General features: G+C 39.3%; 1 protein-coding gene across 34 annotated transcripts in view; it reads left to right on the plus strand.

The window, feature by feature from the left end:
- Positions 1-23,892, plus strand: part of ATP2B2 (ATPase plasma membrane Ca2+ transporting 2) — a 408,804-nt gene that overhangs the window by 355,924 nt on the left and 28,988 nt on the right. For all 34 annotated transcript variants that reach the window (XM_071755377.1, XM_071755355.1, XM_071755387.1 and 31 more), the window contains 6 exons: positions 431-665; positions 5,509-5,688; positions 6,698-6,785; positions 13,925-14,031; positions 14,746-14,937; positions 22,814-23,027. In XM_071755377.1, coding sequence (XP_071611478.1) covers positions 431-665; positions 5,509-5,688; positions 6,698-6,785; positions 13,925-14,031; positions 14,746-14,937; positions 22,814-23,027 — 1,016 coding nt within the window. The remainder of the gene's footprint in view (positions 1-430; positions 666-5,508; positions 5,689-6,697; positions 6,786-13,924; positions 14,032-14,745; positions 14,938-22,813; positions 23,028-23,892) is intronic.

A 23,892-nucleotide genomic window follows, 5' to 3' on the forward strand; every position in this document is an offset into this window, starting at 1 on the left:
AGTTCTTGAAAGGATGCATCTCTTGAAGACAGAATTTTTAGATTAATATGTATTGCTCACCATAGGTACATCTCTGAAAAAGAAATTACATTAATCTGGCTCTACATCCAGTAGTTTACAAATGAATTCTTTGCATTGGAAAATAAATATTTTTCAATTTCATTGTAAGCTGTCAGCTCATTAGTTACATGGGTGCTGAGAAAACTATGGATGGAGGGAACCAGGTAATACGCTACAAACAAATTTTCTGTTTTATGCTAAAACCAGACTTTTTCACTACTGCATCTTCCTGTTTTATCTAGAAATGTAAAACCTGGCATCAGAAAAGGGAAACGTTGAGTGAAACAAGCTGACAAGAGGAAATACTTCTCAGCAGTCACACAAATACACGATCAACCTTTCTTTTTTTCTTTTTTATTATAAATAAAAGATGTTCCAGGATCCTTAATGCTGCTGGTGAACCTCGTGTCTTCAGACCACGTGACCGAGATGAAATGGTGAAGAAAGTGATTGAACCCATGGCCTGTGATGGGCTGAGAACCATCTGTGTTGCTTTCCGAGACTTCAACAGCAGCCCCGAGCCCGACTGGGACAATGAGAACGACATCTTATCCGACCTGACCTGCATCTGTGTGGTTGGCATTGAAGACCCAGTAAGGCCAGAGGTAAATCTGATTCTTAGGCTGTAAAGCTTGTCTCAGAGAACTGAACATTATAACCTGCAAGAAACCTGCAGTTGAGTTGTGGTTTTTTTTTTTTTTTTTTTTTAATTAGCTCTGTCAAAATGAGATGTAAGTGAACTTCAGAAATAGCCTCTACTTTATAAAAAGCCAAATCATTAACTTGATAAAAATCAACTATTAATCAACTTAATTTCAAAAAGAAATTCTGAGGGTGATCAGCCATTGGAATGGGCTGCCCAGGGAAGGGGTGGATTCTCCATCCCTGGAGATATTTCAAAAGAGCCTGGATGTGGCACTCAGTGCCATGGGCTGGGAACCACGGGGGGAGTGGAGCAAGGGTTGGATTTGATGAGCTCTGAGGTCCCTTCCAACCCAGCCCATTCTATGATTCTATGGTTCTATGAACTGATATATAAATACAGCAAAATAGAGCTTTTGAGCTACAGGACTGAGATGACTTAACTTGCCCACCAGGAGCAAGTAGTCAGCAGTTCTGTTCTGCTTCCAGATATTAAAGAATTTTCCTGTAAGTACTGCAGGAATGTGCAACTGGAAGCAGAGGAAAGATGTGCAGTGGTTGTGATTGCCAGGATCAGAACTCCAGTGTGCTCCCTTCCCACAGAAACAGCACCTTCTCTTGGAGATCTGTTTTCCAGGGGCAGCTGTCACTTTACTGATTAGAAAAGTGTTTAATGCTGTGTTTATTCAAGGAAAAGCTTTACCATGGAAAAGCTGCAGAATTCTTTGATAATGTACTTCAATGGCCAGTGAAAATAGGGCTAAATTTCAACTCAGCTAAACTGGGAAGACCAGTGGTGGATGCTGGAAGCAGCTACCAGCTACTCTGCTTATTCGAGTATTGTAATAAATATGAAGTGAAGATTAAGGGTTGGAAACTTTGTTTCTGACCTCTGCAGATGGTGCTTGGCAGCACCACTTCCAAACACATGATCACCATGGGAAATTAATTCATGTTAATAGTTCAGAAACAGTGACAGAATGTAAGTCCTGAAGCTGAAAGAGCTGAGCATAAACTGCAGCTATTTCAGTGTCTTTCTTCTGGTTTTCCCACTGACTCAGGTGTGTGAGTGTGGCCCTGGCTGCAGCCGAGTGGTGGGATGTGAGTGAGAGCTCCTGCCCCAGCTCCTCCTGCAAGGGGGGAGCAATTGCTGCTCTCCTTCCCTTCAAGAAATCTACTTTATAGTTCTGCCATTTCAGCAGATAACCAGTGACTGCTTTGCTTTGCTTTCTGCCTTTGACAGATCACTCACATTTCTCTTACACAAAGAGTGGGTTCTGGTGCTGCAGGAAAGAAGTAGTTTGGTGCCAGTCTCTGTCCTTTTTGTTCAGTCTCATTTTGCTGGATCTTTTTTTAATCATGTAATCGTTGTATCTGATCCACTGAGGATTGGTGGCAATGCTAGATGTGTAAGAAATTTTTTTTTTCTTACTAAAACATCAAAAGTATAAATTAATCACAGTTCTTTCCCTCTTTCCTCTCCACAATTCTTTCCTTTTTAAAGTAGGATTTTACATATTTCTGACTCTTGTAACTTTGGAAATTAGCATGCTATAATTATAAATACAGGTGTTAACTGCATTACTGTGCTGTGCATGATAATGGATTTTATTGGAGGTTTTTTTCAGTACCAAGAAAGTTATAATATAAAGTAGATCTTGCTTAGGTGAAAATTGTATGATAACTTCTTTTCTCTGCAACATGAGATAAACCACATTGACTTTATCTGTCATCACATGGTGTCTTGCTGCTACACCATCTGTCAAATGTTGACACTGCAAGTCCTTAAAAATATTTTTAAAAATTCTTAAAATGTCCTGTTTGCAATGATCCCTTAATGCTCTGGCTCACATAAAGTCAGAAAGCTTTTAACTGTCAGTGCCCACTGGAGCCATGAATCATTCCTCTTTCCCTCCAAAAACTGATTCATATGCATGTTAGAAAATAGCTTTAAGTTAGGTTATGTGTAGTGTGACAGAGTGAGGGAATGGGTGGCAGTGGGATTTGCAGTTATTACTGAAAATAGCTGCAAACTATCCTTTCATGTGGTTATTATCAGTGTGTTTTATAAGAAAACTGCTCTCAGCTTGTAGGGAATAATTTCTTGGGAGCTTGAGGTAAAAAGGAATAGTGTTACTAAAAATAAAGATGCCAAGTCTGATTTCTGTGTAAAGGATCAAAGAAGAGGAAGGCACGAAGACATTTTATTTCTGAAGAATTATTTGAGTAACATATTGAATTTCTTGTAGTTTAACACCAGAATATGCAGCAACACCTTTTGCCTCACTACAAGGCACTCTCTGGTTTGGTTTTCATCTGTCTGCATTTATGCTGATTTGCCAATCTGTTATTTCTGGGACATGAACATAAATCATTTCTGAATGTCACCTATTTATTCATCACCTGAATTCTGACAGATATTCCTGCATTCCATAATTTATGGATGCAGTGGAAGGTCTTCTTCACAGAGAGAAAATAATCCAGAAAGTTTTAAAATGTGTTCTTAAGCTCTGCAAAACTGATGGGAAATTATCTTTTTCCACTGCCCACTCAGTCTGCCAACACTCTTTCTTCCTTACAGCAAGAAAAAAATATGAACAATATTTTTACTGTAATTACTGTACACACTGTTAAATGAGATACCACCCACCAGCTGTCCAAAAAATGAGTTGGAAAACAGAGTTATTTCTCTAGTTATATGTGAGTTCTAGATGCATTTGAAAGTAGGTTGTCCTCCCATGACCTTGTTTAATAGGACTGGCACTTCATGTGAAGAGATCTTCTTTTCCTGGTTGCACTGTAATTTATTTTTCTCCTTCATGGTTCATACACTGTGCTGGTTTTACAGATAGCCATCTAAATCTGTCACATCCTAGGCATGGAGTCACCACATGGACACCAAGGGCATTCCAACTGGTGAATGGGATAAAGTCAGGATTAATCATGTAGAAACTGCATAAAGCAGGAATCATTTGCTTAAGTAATAAATACAGTCAGATTGTACATCCCCCCAGAGAAGTCTGTTTTGTAATGTTAAAAAACTTGAGGTCCAAATAATGCTTCCAGGAAACAACTTGTGGGAAGAGTATTCTCACAAGATGAGGCAGATAAATCTCTGTCCCTACGTTTTTCTCATGGTTCTGTAATCTGGATTGGCAGAGTCACTCTGGGAGCAGCACATTCTGGGGATGCAGTCTGAGAGTTAAGGGATTTTCTTCACAGTCATGGGAAAAGTGCAGGTCTGGTCCTCAGTCAGGTTTTAGCTTAGTGAGGTATTTTGCAAAATGGAGGCTTCTCAACTGCCTTTAGTAAAGAGGCAGAAGCATGGTGTGAAATTGCAGTCACTGATCAGAACAATCCTCACCTACAGTATGGTTTAAGGTGTATCATCCCAGCACAAGCTGTGCAGCCCTTCAGGCCCCATGAAGTTGTGACATGCCCAGCATGTGCCACCCTGGATCAGGGCAGGGGCTGTCATGAAACAGGCAGTGTCCTCCCCTCAGCAGTGTCCCATCCTGGCAGCTGCAGAGGAAATGAAACTATCTAGAAATGCACAAAACACCTGTGTGATGGTGCAGATGATGGCTCCCTTTTTTAAGATTTTCTGTGCTAGTAGATGAAGTTGATCCACTCTGACTGGCATTGAGTCCTACAGTCCACTTCTGTCTGTGATGGGTTGTGGTCAGCAAACTGCACTGAGGAGGCTTTGAATAGAGTGAGGCTTTGCTGCTGTAGCCAGTAATACCCATTTTGGTACCTTTTCTTAATTCTTTTTCAGGTTTTTTTGACAATTATTTAAGATCTAGAATTCTTTTCATAGCTGTACCCTTCCCTTACTAGTTCCTGTAGGAAATTAACAACTCAGTATGCAGGACTGCTGCCATAATTCATCCCAGAGAGCTGCTTTACCTAAATATGTTACCTGAAGAAGCTCAGCTGATAAGATGGCACCAATCTGCAGTCAGTGGTCAGTGTTTTGGGGGAATTTATTCAAATATGGTTTATGTGTATGTTGCATATCTTGAGAGTGTTAGGCAGTGTTGCAGAGCAAGCATCTAGGGCCAGGTTTTGGAGCTATTTTAACTTGTGGGATAACCTTCAAACAGCATCCTGTGAAGGTTTCCTTAGGATCACTGCCTTACTGAAGTCCTGCTCATCTTTTGGGGACCTTTTTCCTCTGTGATTGTCACTGGTCTACAAGCCCCTCTCTGCTGTCCCACACGTAAGAACCAGTGCAACTGTTTTCTACCTGCCCTTTGCAGTTTCTGGGAGCTCTGTGAAGGGTTTCTGTCTTCAAGAGGAGGCCAGGGATGCCTTTAGTTTCTTCTAGGTAAAAATGGAATTTAGAGAAGTGGTGGGGTACTGAAGGTTGAGATGTATGAATAACAGTGCTCAATTACAGTAACCTTTCAGACATACTTACTGAAAGGAAAGTTTGGATCAGAAGTTCTATAATTTTCTGTACAAAACAGGTCTATTGTCAGTTCCTGTTTACATGTATGGTGAGTCTGTTAGGTTCAGTATGCTGTACCTTGATGATAAGGCTGTAGAGCACTCAAACAAGTCAGGAGGAGTTTTAGGCAACTCACATAAAACACAATTTGTGTGCTTCTTGATACAAGATTTGTCCTGCCTGTCATGCAACCTCAATTCCATAGTAGTCAGGTAGCTATAATACGACATAACATATGATTCCTCTTTTTACTTCATTAATTTCTTAGCTTCAAAATATTCTGAATGGGAACACCTGGCTTTTATTTTCTCTCTTCTCTAAGAACTTTCTCTCCTGTTACATTATTTCTGCAGGTCCCAGAAGCCATAAGAAAGTGCCAGCGAGCTGGAATCACAGTCCGCATGGTCACTGGAGACAACATCAACACAGCACGTGCCATTGCCATCAAGTGTGGGATCATCCATCCAGGAGAAGACTTCCTCTGCCTTGAAGGGAAAGAGTTCAACAGAAGGATCCGAAATGAGAAGGGAGAGGTAATTCAGATGCTAAACCCAGATGTATTCATGTTGTTTCTCCTCTGCTGATATCTGCCTCTTATCATTCAAACCTACTGGAAGAGCTGGCTGCTTCTTTCTGTCACCAGCTTTCTGTAACTCCAAATACCAAAGTGCAGTCTTTTCTTTTCATAATGCAGAGCCACTGTCAGTTTAGTATTAACCTCATTCAGCAGGTTTTAGAACTGGAGCCCTAGTCTGCAAGAAGTAGAACTGCAGCACATTAAAGCAGGTTTGTTAGCAAAGAGAACAGTCTCAACAGCAGTCTGCAGGTCTCTTGCATTAAATGCAATCTGTGCTGAGAACCAGCTCCTCTCATTTCTTGATTTTATACCATTTATCTGAAGCACTGCTGTATCCACTCTAATGATTTCAATGACTTCATGTACTCTTCAGAAGTTTGTAAACTCCTTGTTAAAGACAGAGCTAACACCCAGGCTACTGAAGTTAACCTCTGAAAAAGTAAACTCTCTGCTGTGCCTTTGTGTCCACCATTAACAAGTGGATGAATGGAATTGTCTGACCTTGTAGCTGATGGTTTACAGATAAAATTCTGCCACTGTTGGTGCCAAAATGAAGATCCTGGAGTCAAATATAGAACAAGATACTTTCACTTCAAACTTGTTTAGATTAGCTTTGAGAAACTCCACTGTCCTATATCTAGTCATGATGCTGCCTAGAGGTGCTAGGAAAGGCTGATGAGATACTGTGGCAATTGTAACCTGTGTTAGGCACCAGCTGAGCTTTGGCCATTTTCCACCTTGCTTTCATTTGCAGTGTTGGTGGCTGTTAGAATTTTTCTGTGCTTTTGGAGCCAAGCTGCAGACCTAAGGAGAGAAGTGAATCATCTGGCACATGGATAAAAATATATTTTGCTGATCATGGGTTAACAGTTTTACTGTCCTGTTTTGATTTGGTTTTTTTCCTTTTTTTTCCTTTTTTTTTCTTTTTTTTTCTTTTTTTTTGTGTGTGTGTTCCCCCCTTCCAGATTGAGCAAGAGAGGATTGACAAAATCTGGCCCAAGCTTCGAGTGCTTGCTCGCTCATCTCCCACAGACAAGCACACTTTGGTAAAAGGTATGTGCTGTTTAAAATACATTTGAGTTGTTACCTTTAAATGCCTGTCTGTGCATAATGCAAGGGAATTTCTCAGTTACCAAGTCTCTGCTGATCCTGTTCTATCTGAGCCTTCAAATGGAAAACAGTAGGGAAGAGGCTGGCAGGAACAGCTGCAGTACTGATAAGATGTCTGGCAGGTAGATGTAGACAATCTCATATTTTCCTTGTGACCTCTAATTAGAGGAGAAAGAGGCTCTAAGCTGGGGAGGGAGAGTGTGTGTTTGCTGGTCAGAAAGGAAATACTCTTGAGAAATAGTTTGTTCTTCCTCTCAACAAGAAGGGGCACAGATTCTGGAGGTTTGCCTGTGCATCTTTATGAAGGTAACAAGAACTCGTTTTTAGTAAATGAAGTCACTCAAGTGCATCTGTTGTCCCACAATTGTTTTTAAAGAGTATCCCAAGATACAAACCATTTCCTGTTCTAATAGCAGTTCCTGGGGTTCATGTAACCAGGAACTGCCCCCATCAATCAGCATTACATGACTGAAGATTCATATTTTAAGCCAGTTCCATTTCCCTGTAGCTTCTAACTGTACGATTTGCATTGGCTTCCTTTAGGTTTCTGGTTGTACTTTTGGAGTCTGGTTTTGTGCTATAAAAACCACACCATTCAAATTATGTTCTCTTCCCATATTCTCTGCAGATGGAACACTCTGTAAAGGAGGATTTCTTTACTGTTTTCTTTATAAAACCTTTTTCCTATCTGTAACTCACACTTGCTGATTTTATAATCTTACTCTGTTGATTTGGAAGCTCACCCTTAAGAGACAGCTGATGAAATCAGAAATTTTCTGATCAGATGTGAAAACATTTCTGATGAAGCTAAGTGGGGGGGCCAGCACAGGCAGAAGCCCTGTTGGTGGACAGGGTTTTGCTGGCTTCCTGATGAAGACAGACCTGGATTATGTTGCTAAAGCCCTAGAAAGTCTAGAGAGAGACTCTTTGTAATGATTCTTAGAACATTTAAAGTTCCAGGTAAGACCCAGCTGGTCAGTTGTGTTTTCAGCTGGCTGGCTACTTAAATAATAATTCACATTTAGGTAGCAAGTAATTTCTGGAGCTTCCCTTTTGATATGGCAAGATTTTCTTGAGATGGCTCCAGCCATGACTGATTACAAGGTCTTTTGAGCAGTATGTAATTTTTAGAATGCCTAAATGACTTTTAAACTGAAGTTCCATTGTGAATTTAAAGACAGGATCAGTTGGGTCCTCTGGAATTAGGAATAGTGTTTGTGAAGAGCCCTGGAAGCATGGATCATCCAGGAGAACCTGACAGAGTGCCTGAGATGGGGCAGCTGGAGAAGTGCTGCTGTTACTCACACTCTCCAGCTGCTGGGTAGCCCAGAGGTCTCCAAAATGGGGTGCACACACCTCAAAGAAGAAGACATTTTTCCTCAGGGAAAAGACATTTTTTACCATTATAGAATAGGAGAACATTTTTTAACTACTTTTTGTTTCATCTCTATCTCATCCATTTCTAATGTATGTTTTATAATTTATGTACAACAGTAGTACCTATGTATAATTTGTAAATAATACTCATATTTTGAGGGTATGTACTCAGAAAGGTTTTACCAATAGGTGTTCATGATTGGAAAGATTTAGAGACCCTTGGTTTGGCCAACATAGTTCTTAGCTCCACAGGTCAGTATTAGAAGAGCCCAAGGTTAGCTGAAGTCTCCTTCCTTCCCTGGGGCTTGTCAGATCCTCCCAGCTCCTAGAGGACAGGGATTGTAGAGCCCAGTAGTTTGGTTTAGAAACACACAACAATTTGTTTTTCATTAAGTGCATTGAATAAGTCCCTTGGGAGTGCTCATTTGAATAATTCAGGATTTTCCCTTAAGAGAAAATGAAATCAATAAAGAGCCAAAGAAAAATAAGCAAGAAATTATTAAATGTTTTATAGCAGATGCACTTTGACAGTACAAAAGATGCTTCCTTCTAGTGAATGTCATAAGTAACTAATGCAATTAATGTTTTAAAGATGTGACAAGGTATAATGATAGAGCAATAAGGTATCTAATGAAGTTTAAGAAGAAGTCTGTGGAAAATCCTGATGGGATTTTTTGGCTAGCAATACTCCAATGGCCATTAAAAGTTACAAGAAACTATTTTAATGTTCACTAGTTTTGGGCCTCTTGTTAAAATATTACGTTTTTCTCAGACACTTGTGGGATCAAGAGGATTTTGTCTTTGATGTGTTCTATCTGCTCTAGGATAAAAACACACATCACAAAATAGACTTTTTTTATATTTAATTTTTAATGACATCCAGCTGCTTGAGGGAATATTTTTTTGCCTTAACATAGTACAATCCCACCCAGCAAAAGGATCACTTTTATTTTGCTTTTTTGTTTCTACTACTGCTAAGGGACTAGAGAATGACATGGTTCAGCATTTCAGGCTGGGCAGACAGATTCTTTCAAATATTTATGGCTTTGAAATAGAGGTAGATTTTAAAAAAAGAAAAAGTCAAAGTGGTTTAACATCACAAACTGTTTCAGTGAAACAAAAAAGTTAAATATCTCAATCCAACTGCAATGCAGCTTGTTACAGATTTTATGACAACCATTGGTAGTACTTCATTTTTGTTTTAACCTTATTTGAAAATATAACTAGAAAACCACATTTCATTTATGCAGATGTGCCCTTCTACTACTGCTGAAATACTTTAATATTGTCATAGAATCACAGAATCATGTTGCTTTTTAAAATACTTCGAGAAGCAACTGTTCAATGCTGAGAGGAAATATCTTCTTACCAAAAAGTACAGAGGAGATCAAATAAATATTGTTTGCCAGTTAAAGAAGCTGTGATTTCCAGTATGTTTAAAATTAAGTGGAATTATTTTTCTCTGATACTAAAAGCAACTATTCTCATGTAAAGCTGCTTCATTAACAAGCAGAAAGGGAATGCTAAAGAAAAGTTATTTTTAGTAATTTCCTTAATTAAGGATAATTTAATGAAAATGGTTTAAATATTGCCACATAAGATTGTATTATTGTATTTATTACCTCATTAATGTGGACATTCCATGAAACTAGGAGGAATCATAAAACTACAGAAAAGTGTATTAATTAAAATTCTGACATTAAATGTCAGCATATTGCAAACTGCTGCCATTTCCATTTGAGAGAAAATTTTAACATTTATTTTTAATTGAATCTATACGAAGAAATGTTCAGAAAACGGACCTGTTCTACAGTGTAAAAAGTCAGCTTCAATCAACTCTTCCCTGAAGCCAAGAACATTAAAGTAGTTTAAAGGGAGCAGGAAGTTCCTGCATTGGGATGGAGTTGATACTCAGTAAGATACCAGGAGGATCTCAGGTCTGTGTTATGAGTAACTCTGTGGGAGGCACTGATGCCTTCAAGGTTCCTCTTTCCTGCTTCAGTCTTAATCTGCAGCACTTTGATGGTTCGTGCTTAGTACAGAAATGTGAGCATTTTAGTCACCTTTTTCTCTGCTGGTCTGATGCCATCAATTTCAGGAGCACTGTTCTCTAAACAAGTTCCAGTGCTGCGATGTTACCATGTAACACTTCTGCATTAACCTTTCAAGCTCTGTTCCCACACACCCTTACACATGAAACTGAAATGAATTTCAGTTTTCTCCTGCAGAATTTCTAAATTCTTGTTAAATTAACAGGGAGCTTCTGAAACTTTGGGAGTACTAAGAACTACTATTTTATTCTAAACACACACACACACACACACACAAGAAAAAAAAGAAAAAAAAAAAAAAAGAAAGAAAGGAGAAAGAAAAGAAAAAAGAAGAAAAAGAAAGAAAAGAGAAAGAAAAAAAGAAAGAAAGAAAAAAGAACTATTTATACTAGTTATTACTGCATTTTTCCATGTGTAGCTTGTCAAAGAACTGTAAGTATGTGGAAGCATGTGGGACACTTAAAAACGAGGCTTGCTTTGCAGCAGGAGAAACACCTGAACTGGTGTGCTCAGCTTTGGAATGCTCTTCTCTGGCTCAGCTTTTCCTGTCTGCCTGTTCTGATTTCATCAGTTGAGACAGAAAGAAATAATCTAAAGGAGAAATCTTTTTCTCCCAGAGCCAAGGGTTTCTTACTTGAAGGGTGACAATGCAAATAAGAATTGTTTAAATACAGCAATAAAGTGAGAGCCTGAGGCTGTACTTGCTGGGTTTGATCTGAGCCATAGGTACAGGTGGCTCCTTGTAAAAGAAATGGAAGGCACACTGTGAATTAATATTCTTTATATTATTATTCTGAGTGGCTCTGATGTAGTTCTTGCTTCATGTTAGATGGGAGGAAGGTGTGGGTCACAGGATATATTTCACATGAATCTGTGGATGCAGTGCTGGTAGCTTTTACTGCCAGCTTGTGCATGTAGTGCCCCCCTTGACTGGTTTATGGCCTCCTTTAAATACAATCTTTTTCCTCATCAGAAGCAAGCTGCTCACTCTGAAAAACTCAGGCCTTCCACAAGCTGCACGACTGCTCCCAGAATTCCTGCAGCATCAGCAGAATCTCTGTATGGAACACCCTGATGTTAGGCTCTAGCTGTATTCCTCTGGCTGTTGAATAAAATTCACTTTGACAAAGCAAAGTTGTGGGCAGACAGCTTAAGATGAAGGAACCTATGACACAGCAAAAGCTGTTCTGGGAGGAAGCTTTGCTGAGGTTTAGGAATCCCCCTGCTGCATCTTACAGACCCATTTTTATTAAAGTACTGTATGTGAGCATTTGATTGCAGTTAATTTTGAAGACATTTTCTGGCTGTTAGATAGGACTGATTAATAGTCAAGCTTCTTTTTAGCTGTTTTGAGTGAGTTTGCAGTGAATGTTAAAGAACTGGGCATTCTCTTGCAGTCTGTCAGGTCATGCCCTTATTTACCTTTTTCTCTCCCCACCTAAGCTTGGGATTGCAGAGGGAGAACCTTGCCAGGCAGTCTGCTTCTGGCAGGGCTGTGAAACCTATACTGATAAATACTCAACACTGGAGACAATTCTTGCTGTGAAAACCTAACACAACTATTATCAGATCCCAAATTAAGAAAGAAAGAAAAAAAGTAAATAGGGTTAGGGAGGAGGGCAGTGCTGGGAAGAAGGCAAGCATTCCAAAACTTGAGGAAGGAGGGACAGATTAAAAGAGGATGTAGAAGTCAGGGAGCTATGGTAAATAGCTGAATCCCAAATAATCACCTCTGCTCCAGCTTAGAAATTTCATGTACAAATGAAAGTTCTGCCAAGTTGCTCTCTCTGTGAGCAGCAGAGTGGTCCATCTATAGTGACAGATTTCTGATGGCACCAGCAGTGGACACCCTGATGGAGGTGTGTGGCTGAGATGCTGGTGGTAACTGAGATCATTTTATCTCTGTTTTTCCATGCCTGCTTATGCAGTTCAATGGGCTGGAGGGTGTTGGGTTTATCCCAGCTGCCCAGTTTCTCTCAGGGATAAATGACAGCTTCTGAACAGCCACTAAACCTCATAAATGACTCCTGTGCATCCAGGCAGTTGGGAGTAGTACAGTCTGACATTACAGCACTCTTTGTATCTATCAGGAGGTCATTTGTTAGAGCCACTGCAACTTGACTTAGGTTGTGCTCCCATTTTGAGCCCAGTTGGGAGAGGATGCTTTCTACCTGTTTGGAGCAGCTAATGCCATAATGTGGCAGAGATTTTAATGATTTATTTATTTTTTTTCCCCAGAAGTGAAGACTATTAATTTAACATCAAAGCATGTGTTAATTACAAGAAGGGTAGACCAAGATAAATGCTTTTAACAGTAATGGCATGTGATGGTCCTGTTTATGGAGTAATTCTAAAGGCAAATGACCTCAACAAATTGAAAGCTCTAATTATAAGATCTTATCAGAATAATGTGCCATTTATCTGAGTTTATACTCCCAATGGAAAGTGAATAGGTTTTTTTTCTCCCTGATATTTTGAAAGACTGAAAAATACAGGACACTTAACTGCTTCCATGCTGGACTGCAATCTTCTGGGTGCTTGATAAGCCTGAACCTTGCCAGGAGGCAGCTGTTGCTCTGTAATCTGCAATTTCCTATTTCTGGTTAGTTATCTGATAGGTGACTTATTTTTTTCCAGAGTAGAATGAAAGCTTTTCATTCTGGGTAGGTTTTGATAATTGTTTTTAGCTGCTACAACGTTCTGCCAAATGTGTTAGTGAAAGAAAGTTGTCATTTGTCCTCCCTAATATGGAGAGGTGTTAATCTATCCCACTCAAAAGGCTGTGTTCTGGATTCATGTTCAAACAGACTATGACATAGAAATAAAAACAGGGAGTGGTGAATGAGCCCCACCCTGTTAAAAAACAAGGTTGCTTCTGTAACCTTAGAAAAACTCTTCATTCTTTTCCCTACTTTCTCCATCTGCCTACTTAGAAAATACTTCCCAGCAGGCAAGTTGTCTGAAACCTGGCTCACCAAGTGAAAGTCCTTTCATTTCTCAAATGGTCTTAAAATGAAAGTAGGAATTATTTTGTTGTGTCTCTTTATTATAATGTTTTGCTCCAGAATTCAAAGAATGATATCATCCTAGTCATGGTTTGGCAGAGCTGAACATGTCAGTTAAAATGCTGATTAGGCTCCAGCTCAATAAAACTCCTTAATGGCACTTGTTATCTTTAGTTTATATTGACTGGCAGAAGGCATCCCAATGAAGCAGAGGTTACAGTTCAGTCCCAATCTAGGAGAGTTTTAAGCATGAACTTAAGTCTTTGGCAAATCCTTTCCATTGATGTTTCATCAGAGAGCTGAGCTGAAATATGCTGCTGTGACACGTCATTTTAAATAGTAGAAATCTTCCAAAAGAGCATAGTGACCTGATCTCATTCCCTTTTAAGTCTGTGCAACTTTTCTTGATGTTTTGATGATGCGGGATCAGAACTTTCTGTATAAATTCCTAGTAGTGATGTCTAGCAGTGTTACAGTAGTGCTGCCACTGCTTTCATCTCTCATTTTCCTTACAAATCAACTCTGCTAGACTTGTGTGGTGTTATGCAGTCTGTTTGCCACAGCCCCTGCTGGTTTTCAGAGGGAAGTGTTGCCTTGCTAGTGATTTCATGTATCTGTATCAATGCAGACACATACACGTTTTTTGCAGGTATTATTGACAGCACGCAGGTGGAACAGAGACAGGTTGTAGCTGTGACTGGTGATGGAACCAATGATGGACCAGCACTTAAAAAAGCTGATGTTGGCTTTGCAATGGTATGATCTCCAGCATATTGATTGATGTTTGTGTCACTATAAATTTGCTGCAAGAGGTTTCTCATTCATTAAGTGTTGAGAAAGTTGCTGAGTTTTACTCACTCAATGTATTGGAGGGGGTGAGTTATGTTGCTTCAGAATTCTGTGATTTATTATGTTTGATTCACTGGTATTGCTTACTCTGATGCTTTTTCAAAATTTTGTCTGCAGTAATTCTTGGCAGAATCCTTTGCCAATACAGAAGAATAAACTCTCTGTTCTTCACAACAGTGGAGTACTATTTTACTTTGGTAAAATCCATCAATAACTGTAAAGATGTCTTCTCAATGTACTTTGAAGACATTAATACACTAGACTATATATTAAGATATGTAATCTAAATTTTATTAGCAATTCTGTTCATGTATTTAAAAACAATACTGTCAATGGTAAAAGTAACTCTGAAGATTGGTAGCCATTAAACTGGTAATGTAAAGCACTAAACTATCATCATCACACATCTATAAGTTCCCTTTTTATACATCCTTCTTCACTTTCAAAAGCTGCCAAATTAAGTATTTTCCTAGCAAATAAAAAAATGCAGAATATACTCAGCATGTCACTGTAACTCTGCTGGAAAGTCTCTTTGTAGCTGTGGACTCTGAGTGTGAAGCCTTGTGTTTCAGCTGTCTCTACTACCAAGTAGGTAATTTTAATCACACTGAATTTTTCCAGGGTATTGCTGGAACAGACGTTGCAAAGGAAGCCTCAGACATCATCCTAACAGATGACAATTTCAGCAGCATTGTGAAGGCTGTGATGTGGGGCCGTAATGTCTATGACAGCATCTCCAAGTTCCTGCAGTTCCAGCTCACTGTCAACATCGTGGCTGTGATTGTGGCTTTCACTGGAGCCTGCATTACCCAGGTATGGGGAGCCTCAGGTGCTGCTGGCAGGATGGGGCCAGGGGCTTCCAACTTGGCTACTCAAGGGCCACAGTTGATGATTATTTCATGCACCAGAAAGTGTTTTTTTAAAAATTCTTCTGAGGGTAAAGGTGTTAGGTTCAAGCTGCTACATGTTAAATAGCTACTGACAAAAGGAGGGGTACTAATCCATCTTCTCCTGGCTTTTAAGAGCTGCTAATTTGGGGGCTTCCTCAAATAGAGCTCCTTGGGTTTGTTTATAGGTTACTGTCATGACTGAGCCTGGGATGATAGGACAGGAAACAGCAGAGGTTGGGAGAATGAAGAGGTTGTGTGACTTTGCCTTTTCCTCTCAGCATATTTCACTATTAAATATATATTTCTTGATGGTTTATGGAATGGGATTAGAATTTTCAAAAGTGCAGCAGTACTGACACCCAGAAATAATCCCAGCAGGGGAGCTTTTGAATGATATTATTTCTTTACTTTCAGGCAATTCTTACTGATTTCAGATGCAAATGACAAACCAATTAAATGACACATGTACTTGGATTTCAATCTCTTTTTCTCCCCCTATGTTAATCCCTCACTGCAGTCCTGCTGTACACATGATATATCTTGGTCTTTTAAAAAAAGCATACAGGAAAGCAAACCACTTTTTTTTAACCTTCATATGAGTAGTTTTAGATTAATAAAGTTAAGCTTTCTTTTTGCTAGAAAGAAATCAGGATGTATTCAGTACAGTATGAGGTTTCTGTATGTCCTTCATTAGAAAATAGCAAAACATGAAGTTTTTAGTTCTGTCACTCACTAAAATAATGTATATTTCAGATGCTGCAGACAGGTGCTTTCACAAAATGCCTGATTGAGACACAGTATGGGAAAGCTGATGCTTCCCTCTGTTGTGCATCATACAGATGCCCAGACCTGTTTCAGCAGGTAGATTTCACCTCCTGCACACCTGAGCAAAACAATGAATAAGTCATTAGCTCTGCTCCAGGGTAAACTTACATTGTAATCATGGAACCTGATCCCTGAAACCAGAAACCCAGGTACCTTTACAAAACCACGAGGTCAAACTTCTAAGCCTTGAGTGGCATTTAGAGGCCTTTTTTGTACTGCCTGTGAGGAGTCTGCCACACCACACCAGCAGCTGGGTAGATCCACCTGTCCTCATTCAGCTCCTCTGAGCAAAAGGCTGGTGCTAGGGTTGGTGTTCTCAGAGAAGCCAGAAATGGCTGGTTTTAAAGCAAGCAGACATGATCTGAACTAATGAAATAATTACTGTATTGTGTACAAAGGACTCATACACTCCTTTTCTGAGAAGTTCAGATTGCAAGCTACTAAGTGCCAGGTCCCTACCACCCTGCCCCCAGAGGCCTTGGTGGTGCCTGGGTGTCACAGCTGCCCCTGTGCTATGGGACAAAATTGTTGATGCTGTGTCAGAAGTTGGATGATTTTTCCTTTTCCCCTGGGAATTATTTCCAAGCACATTGAGAAAATGTTTAGCTGTGAACTGACTGTTGCTGACATCGGATGTGAATCAGGACTGAAAGTCTGGAAGGTCAGTCCCCCTGGAGGTTTATCAGTGGCACAAAACTGTGTAGAAAAAATGGTAGCAGCAGTGGCAATGAGGTGGGAATACATCACTGGAAATGAGGCCTCTGCTTCCTTTCAGGACCTTGTTTTATAGATGCTTACTTCTTACAAACATTTATTGGAGGTGAGCATTTTCTGATTAATGTCCAGCATTTTTTCATTTGTGAAAGCATGAAGGGAAATCTGTTCTATTTGTTAACTAAGCAAGTTCTGTTTTACTCTGGAAGAGGTTAAATATTACTGAAACAGTGCAAAGCCTATTTTAAAGCAAGCCTAAGTGCACATGTAGTGTGCAAGCACATTCCCCTGTCTAATTCCAGAGCTCTCTTTATCCTTTGAATCATTCCCTTGGCTTCTAGATGGATCTGAATCAGGCCCAGTGCATTTATCCTGCCCCTGTGGTCTGTAAGCCCATCCCTGAGCCTCTCAAGTCTATCCCTGTTAATAGGTTTTAATGTACACCTTGAACTCCTGCATTTCTGCCCAAATAGATCCTTAAGCAATTTGTAATTTCTTAGTAAAAATGGAAGTCCAAAGAAAGAGGTCTGAAAGGAGCTAAAACTGAATTTGTAGCAAAAAGGCAGAGGTTCTTTCCATTGTAGCTTTGTGGACACTCAGTGGCCTGGCTGCTGATCATCTCAAGTAGCTCTCAGCTCTGTCTCATTCAAGAAGGATCTTGTGTTAGGACTGAACATTATGTTAGGCTTTGACTCAAAGACTCAGAGCCAGTGAAAGGGCATTATGTTTGTTTGGCTCAGAAGCTTTACTAAAAATTACATTGGAGAACATACTGTACTCTCTGGTTGCTACAAAAATAGCTCTAGCACAAAACACATGCCTGTACTGAAAAATCTTGCACATGACAGGCTAGGTGCACACAGGCAGATTCAGCTCTGCAAAACTCTACACAGGTCTTAAGTTACTAGTTTGACTGAAACACTGAAGTTGTTAACAAACAAATGAAGCTAAAAATCTGTAGTTTCCAAAAGGCAACACAGCTTTCTGTGACCTTCGAAATTAATATTTTGTTTAAATTGTAAGTATTTTGTTAAATATTCAATGTATTCAACTACTTTGCTTTTATTTGTTGTCACACAGAATATAATTTTCGTCCACAGTCATTATTCAGGTTAATGATTATTCCACAGTCTACCCTTTTGGGGTGATGTGTCATCAAATCTAGAATGAAGAAAATTCTTTGTAGGTGGTAACATGTCTTTCATGCTTCTTAATGTCAGCTCTCAAAAAAATCTGTCCTGCAATTCAGAACCAGCATCCTGGAATACTTTGAGAATGAAGCTTCCTTTACACTTTCCTGCTGGTTTTGGTTTTTCTACCACTTGTGCTTAAAGGAAGTACAAAGATAATAAAACCCTCTTCTTGACTAATTTTGCTTTAACACTTGCCCTGTGTGTTGCAGCTGAAGAGACTTCCTTTTATTCAGTCTCTAATCTGCAGATGCATCAGTGTGCTTCTAAATATGTGCATGTGGTCATACCACTCACTGCTGGAGTGCCAGTGAAACAGCAGCAACTCTGGATTAATGAAGGGATTTGACACTGTACTACTGGGAGTGAAACTGAGCCCTCCAAGGAGCACCCAGGGAACATACTGCAAGTAGGAGCTGATTTGTTTGGTTCCGAGCATCTTAGGGGTGATGTGGAGAGGCTCGTGCAGAACCTGTGACCATTTGTGGTCATTTTAAGAATCTGCTTCCTTTTTTTCTCCAGTACGTAAAAAAAAGCAGTGTCCTTGCTTCAGGGAACTACCTTAATTCAGTTAGTTTTAGGCAAATATTTTATTAATTGTCAACCCAATGCCTTTTTCAGCAAGATGTTGCTGTTGGAGAGGGTTTCTGTCATGCCTACTGGTTTTACTTTGTCCTGGTTTGCTGTTTTGATAGATGGTTAACTACAGGAACAAAGTCTGTGGGACCCTACATGCAATTCCAGGGTTAAATAGGGATTATGGAGGAGTAGCAGTGGACTATTATAGAAACTGATATGCAGATTAACCATGACCAGGGTTAGTGGTCTTTTGCTATTCCCCATCCTGAGTCCCTGCACAAAGTCACGTTGAGGTGACAGAAATCACATTCTGAGCAGCAAGGAGTGACAGGTACAGTGTCACCTCTTGGCAGGGTTACTGTGACTGCTGCCAAAACTGAGCTGCCACTCATGGGGGTCTCATAGGGCTCCACATACAGGCCAAGAGTTCTAAATTTTCAACTGGTAGTGAAGTGTTGTGCTGGGATTCTGTCATTACATAAAGCACTGTGAGGTCCAGGTCAGACAAGAAAACCAAGCTGGGTTGTGATTAAAAGCTCTACTGGGACCCCTCCAGCTCCACACAGCCCCCCTGAGGAGCCACAGCTCTTGTTCCTGCTGGTCCCGTGGCTGGGCAGTTTGGGTGGCACAGTGCAGCTGAGCTGGATTAATTCACCTTATCTTTCAGTTAATCTGACTCCTTTACCTCTTGCTTTCTATGCTCTGTGTTGCCCAGTGCATACTTTTTAAATTATCAGTCTGCTTATCTTGCCCAGTTTGCACTGAACTGGTTTTTCTGTTTATCTCAGGTTAGCCTTTATTTATGGATTTATGAGATACAAACTTGTATATTATTCATTCTGTGAATACTATTTTTGCAGACCCTTTGATTGACACGGTGAGGAATTATTCTTTGGAATTATTTTTTTATAATTATTGTGAATTTTGAATTTCTCCAGTTCTCATGTAGAGTTCTGTATGTGCCTTACAAAGCCAGGAGGTTCATCCTGTTTCCTGGCCCCAGCAAATACCAAGTACCAAGGAAATATCAGGTCGCTGTGTTTGGAGCTGTTAAAAATAATCTGTATGTACAGCATAAAGATTTTAAAATGCAGTTCAGTCAAATGGAAACAGTTTTTTTTTTTTTACTGGAACTGCAAAGCTAGCAGGTTTAAATCTGTGCCAGTTTTTGTCTGTGTCTCCAACTGTTGAGGCAATGCAACCATCCAGAAAGGCTGCATTAAGGAAAGGGAGGACAAAGGCTGTGTTTTAACATTTTACAAATTATTACTCTCGTACTTTGAGAAAGACTTAATGTTTTAGCAGACATTAGGAACTGAAAACAGTGACTCTATAGGACATGATGTTTGGGAAATTAAATGTTAATTAAAAAGCACAGTAGCAATGAACCACTGCATGAATCACTTCTTGTTTTTACAGAGCTTCAAGAAATGAGGCTGATCTATACTTCCCATGCATAAGGCAGTGATTTACATGGTTATAATGTTTTGCTGCAGAACTCTATTTGGCAAACCCTAAAATAATAGCATTGGCAAATTTGAAAAAGCTATAATATAAAATCAAAGTACATTCCATTTGTCTTTGTTTTGGGAAGCCTTAGAGGCAGGGAAATAGAATGGAGGATGCTGCTACCATACAATTAGCAGGCAGTGTGATCTAGCAGCAAAAGCCAGGCATTTTGTAGCATTAATGTATATAAACTTATCAGAAATGTTCATTTTTATGAATCCATGCATGTGTTCTGTGGCAAGTTAAAGAGGTGAAGGTGAAAATACCTTTTTATTCCCTTGCAGCTTGTCATCCAAATCAAAAGTAACAAGCACCAAAATTTGTGAGGCTCTGCACGTCACATAAGATTTGTAGTTTATTTCCAGCCTTTGGTGATTTGTACTTTTAAATGTTTCCAAACTGAAGTGTAACATCACTTGATTTAAGGGACATTTTTCTTTTACCTCTAGGCCAATGCTAACCTATTGCAAGGTCAAGTGGAAAGGAATTTGACAAATAAGTGGTGATTTTAGGTAGTCTGTGGTTTGAACAGCTCTCATCCCCAAGGTTTTCAGAAAGGGAATTAAGAATTAGTAGCTGGACCTTCAGTGGCTAAAAGGCAGTGAAAAGAACATTCTGTTTGCATCCCACTTGCATAAGTGACTAAAATCTGTAATGGAAGACTAAGCTCCTTGCCTGATGCCTATTTTCCTCAGTTTCCACCAACTAATCAGAAGTCAGATAGAGTTGCAGTGGAAATTTCATTCCACTGCCTGCCCAGACTAATGTGTATTTAATGTTTTGGCTTCAGCTTAGAATGAGCTTTCACACTTGACTGAGCAGTGCAGCACTGCCAATAATAGATAATTATTAGAGGCACCATAGCCACCCAACGTGATTGGCAGTGTGAAATGGTGAGAACACGTTGTTGCCAAAACTGATGACTTGCCAATTACAGTTGTGTGATTTGGAGCCTGAAAGGCTCTGACTTGTTGTTATGCTAGGAATATGTCAGACTCTGACAGACACCTGAATATTTCACTCTATTTATTAAGCATAACAGACAAATTCAGTTTTATTGCTATAGAAGTCAGTGCACGAAGCAGAAATGCAGCTACTGTTACATCTCGAAGTAGAGAAATCTTCCTGAAGAAAACTTATTAACTAGACAGGTGAAAATTAGACAAAGAAAATAGTGCAGTAGAAATCATGTTCTCCTTTTTCTCTAGATCCTGTGTCTGAGGCCAGGGTCTCTGAGCCCTAGCAACAAACTGCTTTTAGTGCAAGTCCTCTGTTTGAGCTGTTACTATTAATAAAAACAAATGCGGTCTCGCTTGGACAGAAGTTTCTCCTGATTGCTTTTAGGTTTTCAGCCACCTCTAAAGATGTTTCCTGTTTCTGCAGCTGCATAGCAAATGAGTGAGCTGAACCCTCCAGATGATCCCAGTAAAGCAATCCTTAACCCAAGAGGTCAAGAGTCATTCATGCTGCTCTTCCTCCCTTCCCTGTTTTTGCCAACCTGTAAGACTTAGAAACAGATTGCTTTTCTCCATCCTTTGGAATAAGCCAAAAATGAGTATTTTTAAATAAAATTTATCAACGTTTCTGTAGATCTAAGGGTGTTAAGAATATGTTTTCAAGAGGAAATAGTATTTTCTCTCAAAGGAGAGTTGAAATACAAACCAGATCCCCAAGAGACCAAACCACTTACTCTTGTTCTCAGTGTGTCCTTGGGACACTCGTTGTTCAATTATATTCCATTTTAAAGGAACATTTAACTCTTTATAAAGAAGGGCAGAGCTCATAAGGAGTTTTCATTGGCTTTGATATGGCTTCTATGCTGTTCCATACATTTTTCTGCTTCACTACTGCTTCACCATGGTAATGTAATGGAGAAAACCAGCACTCTGATCTTTTTGACCTTTCACTCTGTAAATAAACTCTATTCCATTATAAAGTTTGTCATATTGATAGTGTTTTACTTTTGAGATCTTTTTTTTTAATAAAAGCCATCTATTTGAAGCACAAAGCAAACCTTACTAATGCTGCCCATTTTGTATTCAGTCTAAAGGCACAGGAGGTTCTTACATACAAAAAAGAACCAACTTCATTTTTCCTGATATGGTTCCTTAAAGCAATTGCATCTATCACTGCAGCTGCCCCAGTGAATTGCAGATCAGAACCTTATAATAGGCATCCAAAGTTCTTCTGAGAGCTGTGTTGTTTGCTTTATTTATTTACTTTGTTTTTTTTTAAAACATAATCCAAAGTTCTCCTTAATAGGACCACAGACTCTCTTCAATTAAGTGAGGAGAGAGCTCCTTCTAGTGGCTGGTGATCTGCTTCAGGGAAGACCTGCTTCATCCTGACAACTTGGAATATGGGGTTTTTTCCTTTGCACTTGCATAGTTTCAAATATTCTATCTTTCTACCCAGTAAAATAGTAAATATTTTCTTACTTTTGCACATCTGATATGGTTTAATGACTATGTTTTGTAATATTTTTAAAAACTTATCAGGCATTTTTAAAGTAAGATGTAAATATCTCCGTAAAATGTCTCAGTAATTGTTTCAGAGCTTTTTAATCAGTTATTTCTGAAAAAAACCCAGGTATGTTCTAGTATAAGAAAATAGCACCTTTAAAACTGTTTCAGAATAATTTTTCTTCTAGGAAAGAATCTCCAACTTGTATTACCTAGTTACCTAAATTCAGATGAAAATATAAGCATGAGGCATGAAATAACAGAGGGTAGTGGGAAATGTGTTATAAACTCTTAATTTTGTGTTTCATAAGAATTGTGTGAATATTCCTGACTTAAATGACTGGAGAGAAGGAATTTCTCTTTGCTCAGTTTCCTGTGATTCTGGTGTTCATAAGAAAGGGTGGTGTTATTTCCCTGTCCTCCTCTTTACCAGTGCTTGCAGTCCCACAGGAAGAAATGAATGACCTGACAACAAAATATTTTTCTAGAAAAGATGTAACTTTCTAATTTGTCTCCACAGGACTCTCCTCTAAAAGCTGTACAGATGTTGTGGGTCAATCTCATTATGGACACCTTTGCCTCCCTGGCTTTGGCCACTGAGCCCCCAACAGAGGCTCTGTTGCTAAGGAAGCCCTATGGCAGGAACAAACCTCTCATATCCCGGACCATGATGAAGAACATTCTGGGCCATGCTGTTTACCAGCTGACTCTTATATTCACACTTCTTTTTGTTGGTAAGGAAGTTTGACAGGCTTGGTGCTTCATTTAGAAGCATCTGGGTCTTGGGCTCGATGCATCAGAATGCTTTAAATGTAACCACAAATATTGAGTTTGTTGTAGTTGGCCAACAGGAGAGAGCAGGGGAAAGAGAAGAGATGTAAGAGAGGGATTGAGTCCTCTTTTGTTTCTTGTTTGCTGTGCAGGGGGCCTCAGTGACCCTTTTTCCCTCTGACAAAATGCAGTTTTGGCTTTGGCAAGAGCTTATGTTAAAACATATAATAGAAGGTTACATTTAATAAGAATACCTAGGCTGCTGCTTCCATACTGACACTTCATTTTGAGACTTGTCATCTTTACCAGGCATCTAGCAACAAACAAAATGAAAAACAGAACAGAAATCATGAATGATTTTATCAGCATCTGGAGAAGCTCTGACTGGAAGCAACGTGTGTGCCATAATCAAGAAGTAATGCTGATCTTAAGCAGTGCAGATAAGCAAGTAATCAGCATTAAATGATATAAATAACACCGTTTTGACATTTAATATCAAGAATGGATATTAAAAGAATAGAGATTTTAAAAATCTAGTTTATTAGATTACTGGACTCTTCTTCAGGCCTTGCTAGCAATGGATGCTTTTTATAGGTTGTACTTTGAAGAGGGGAGGGGAAGGAGGAGGGATGTTTCTTGCTGCAGGGAACAGGAGAAGCTAATAATAGATTCTGTTGCTCCACAGTAAGTATATTTGCTCAAAGGACTGATAATTCTATCGATTGGGTGTTGTGTTCTTGTTACTGTCCCCACTGTTAAAACACATGTGTTGTCCTCCAGGTTTTTTTCTTTATATACAGACTTCCATTTAAGCTCTAAATATAGATT

The sequence above is a fragment of the Heliangelus exortis genome, chromosome 12 (assembly GCF_036169615.1).
Source record: "Heliangelus exortis chromosome 12, bHelExo1.hap1, whole genome shotgun sequence".
Lineage (NCBI taxonomy): Eukaryota > Metazoa > Chordata > Aves > Apodiformes > Trochilidae > Heliangelus > Heliangelus exortis.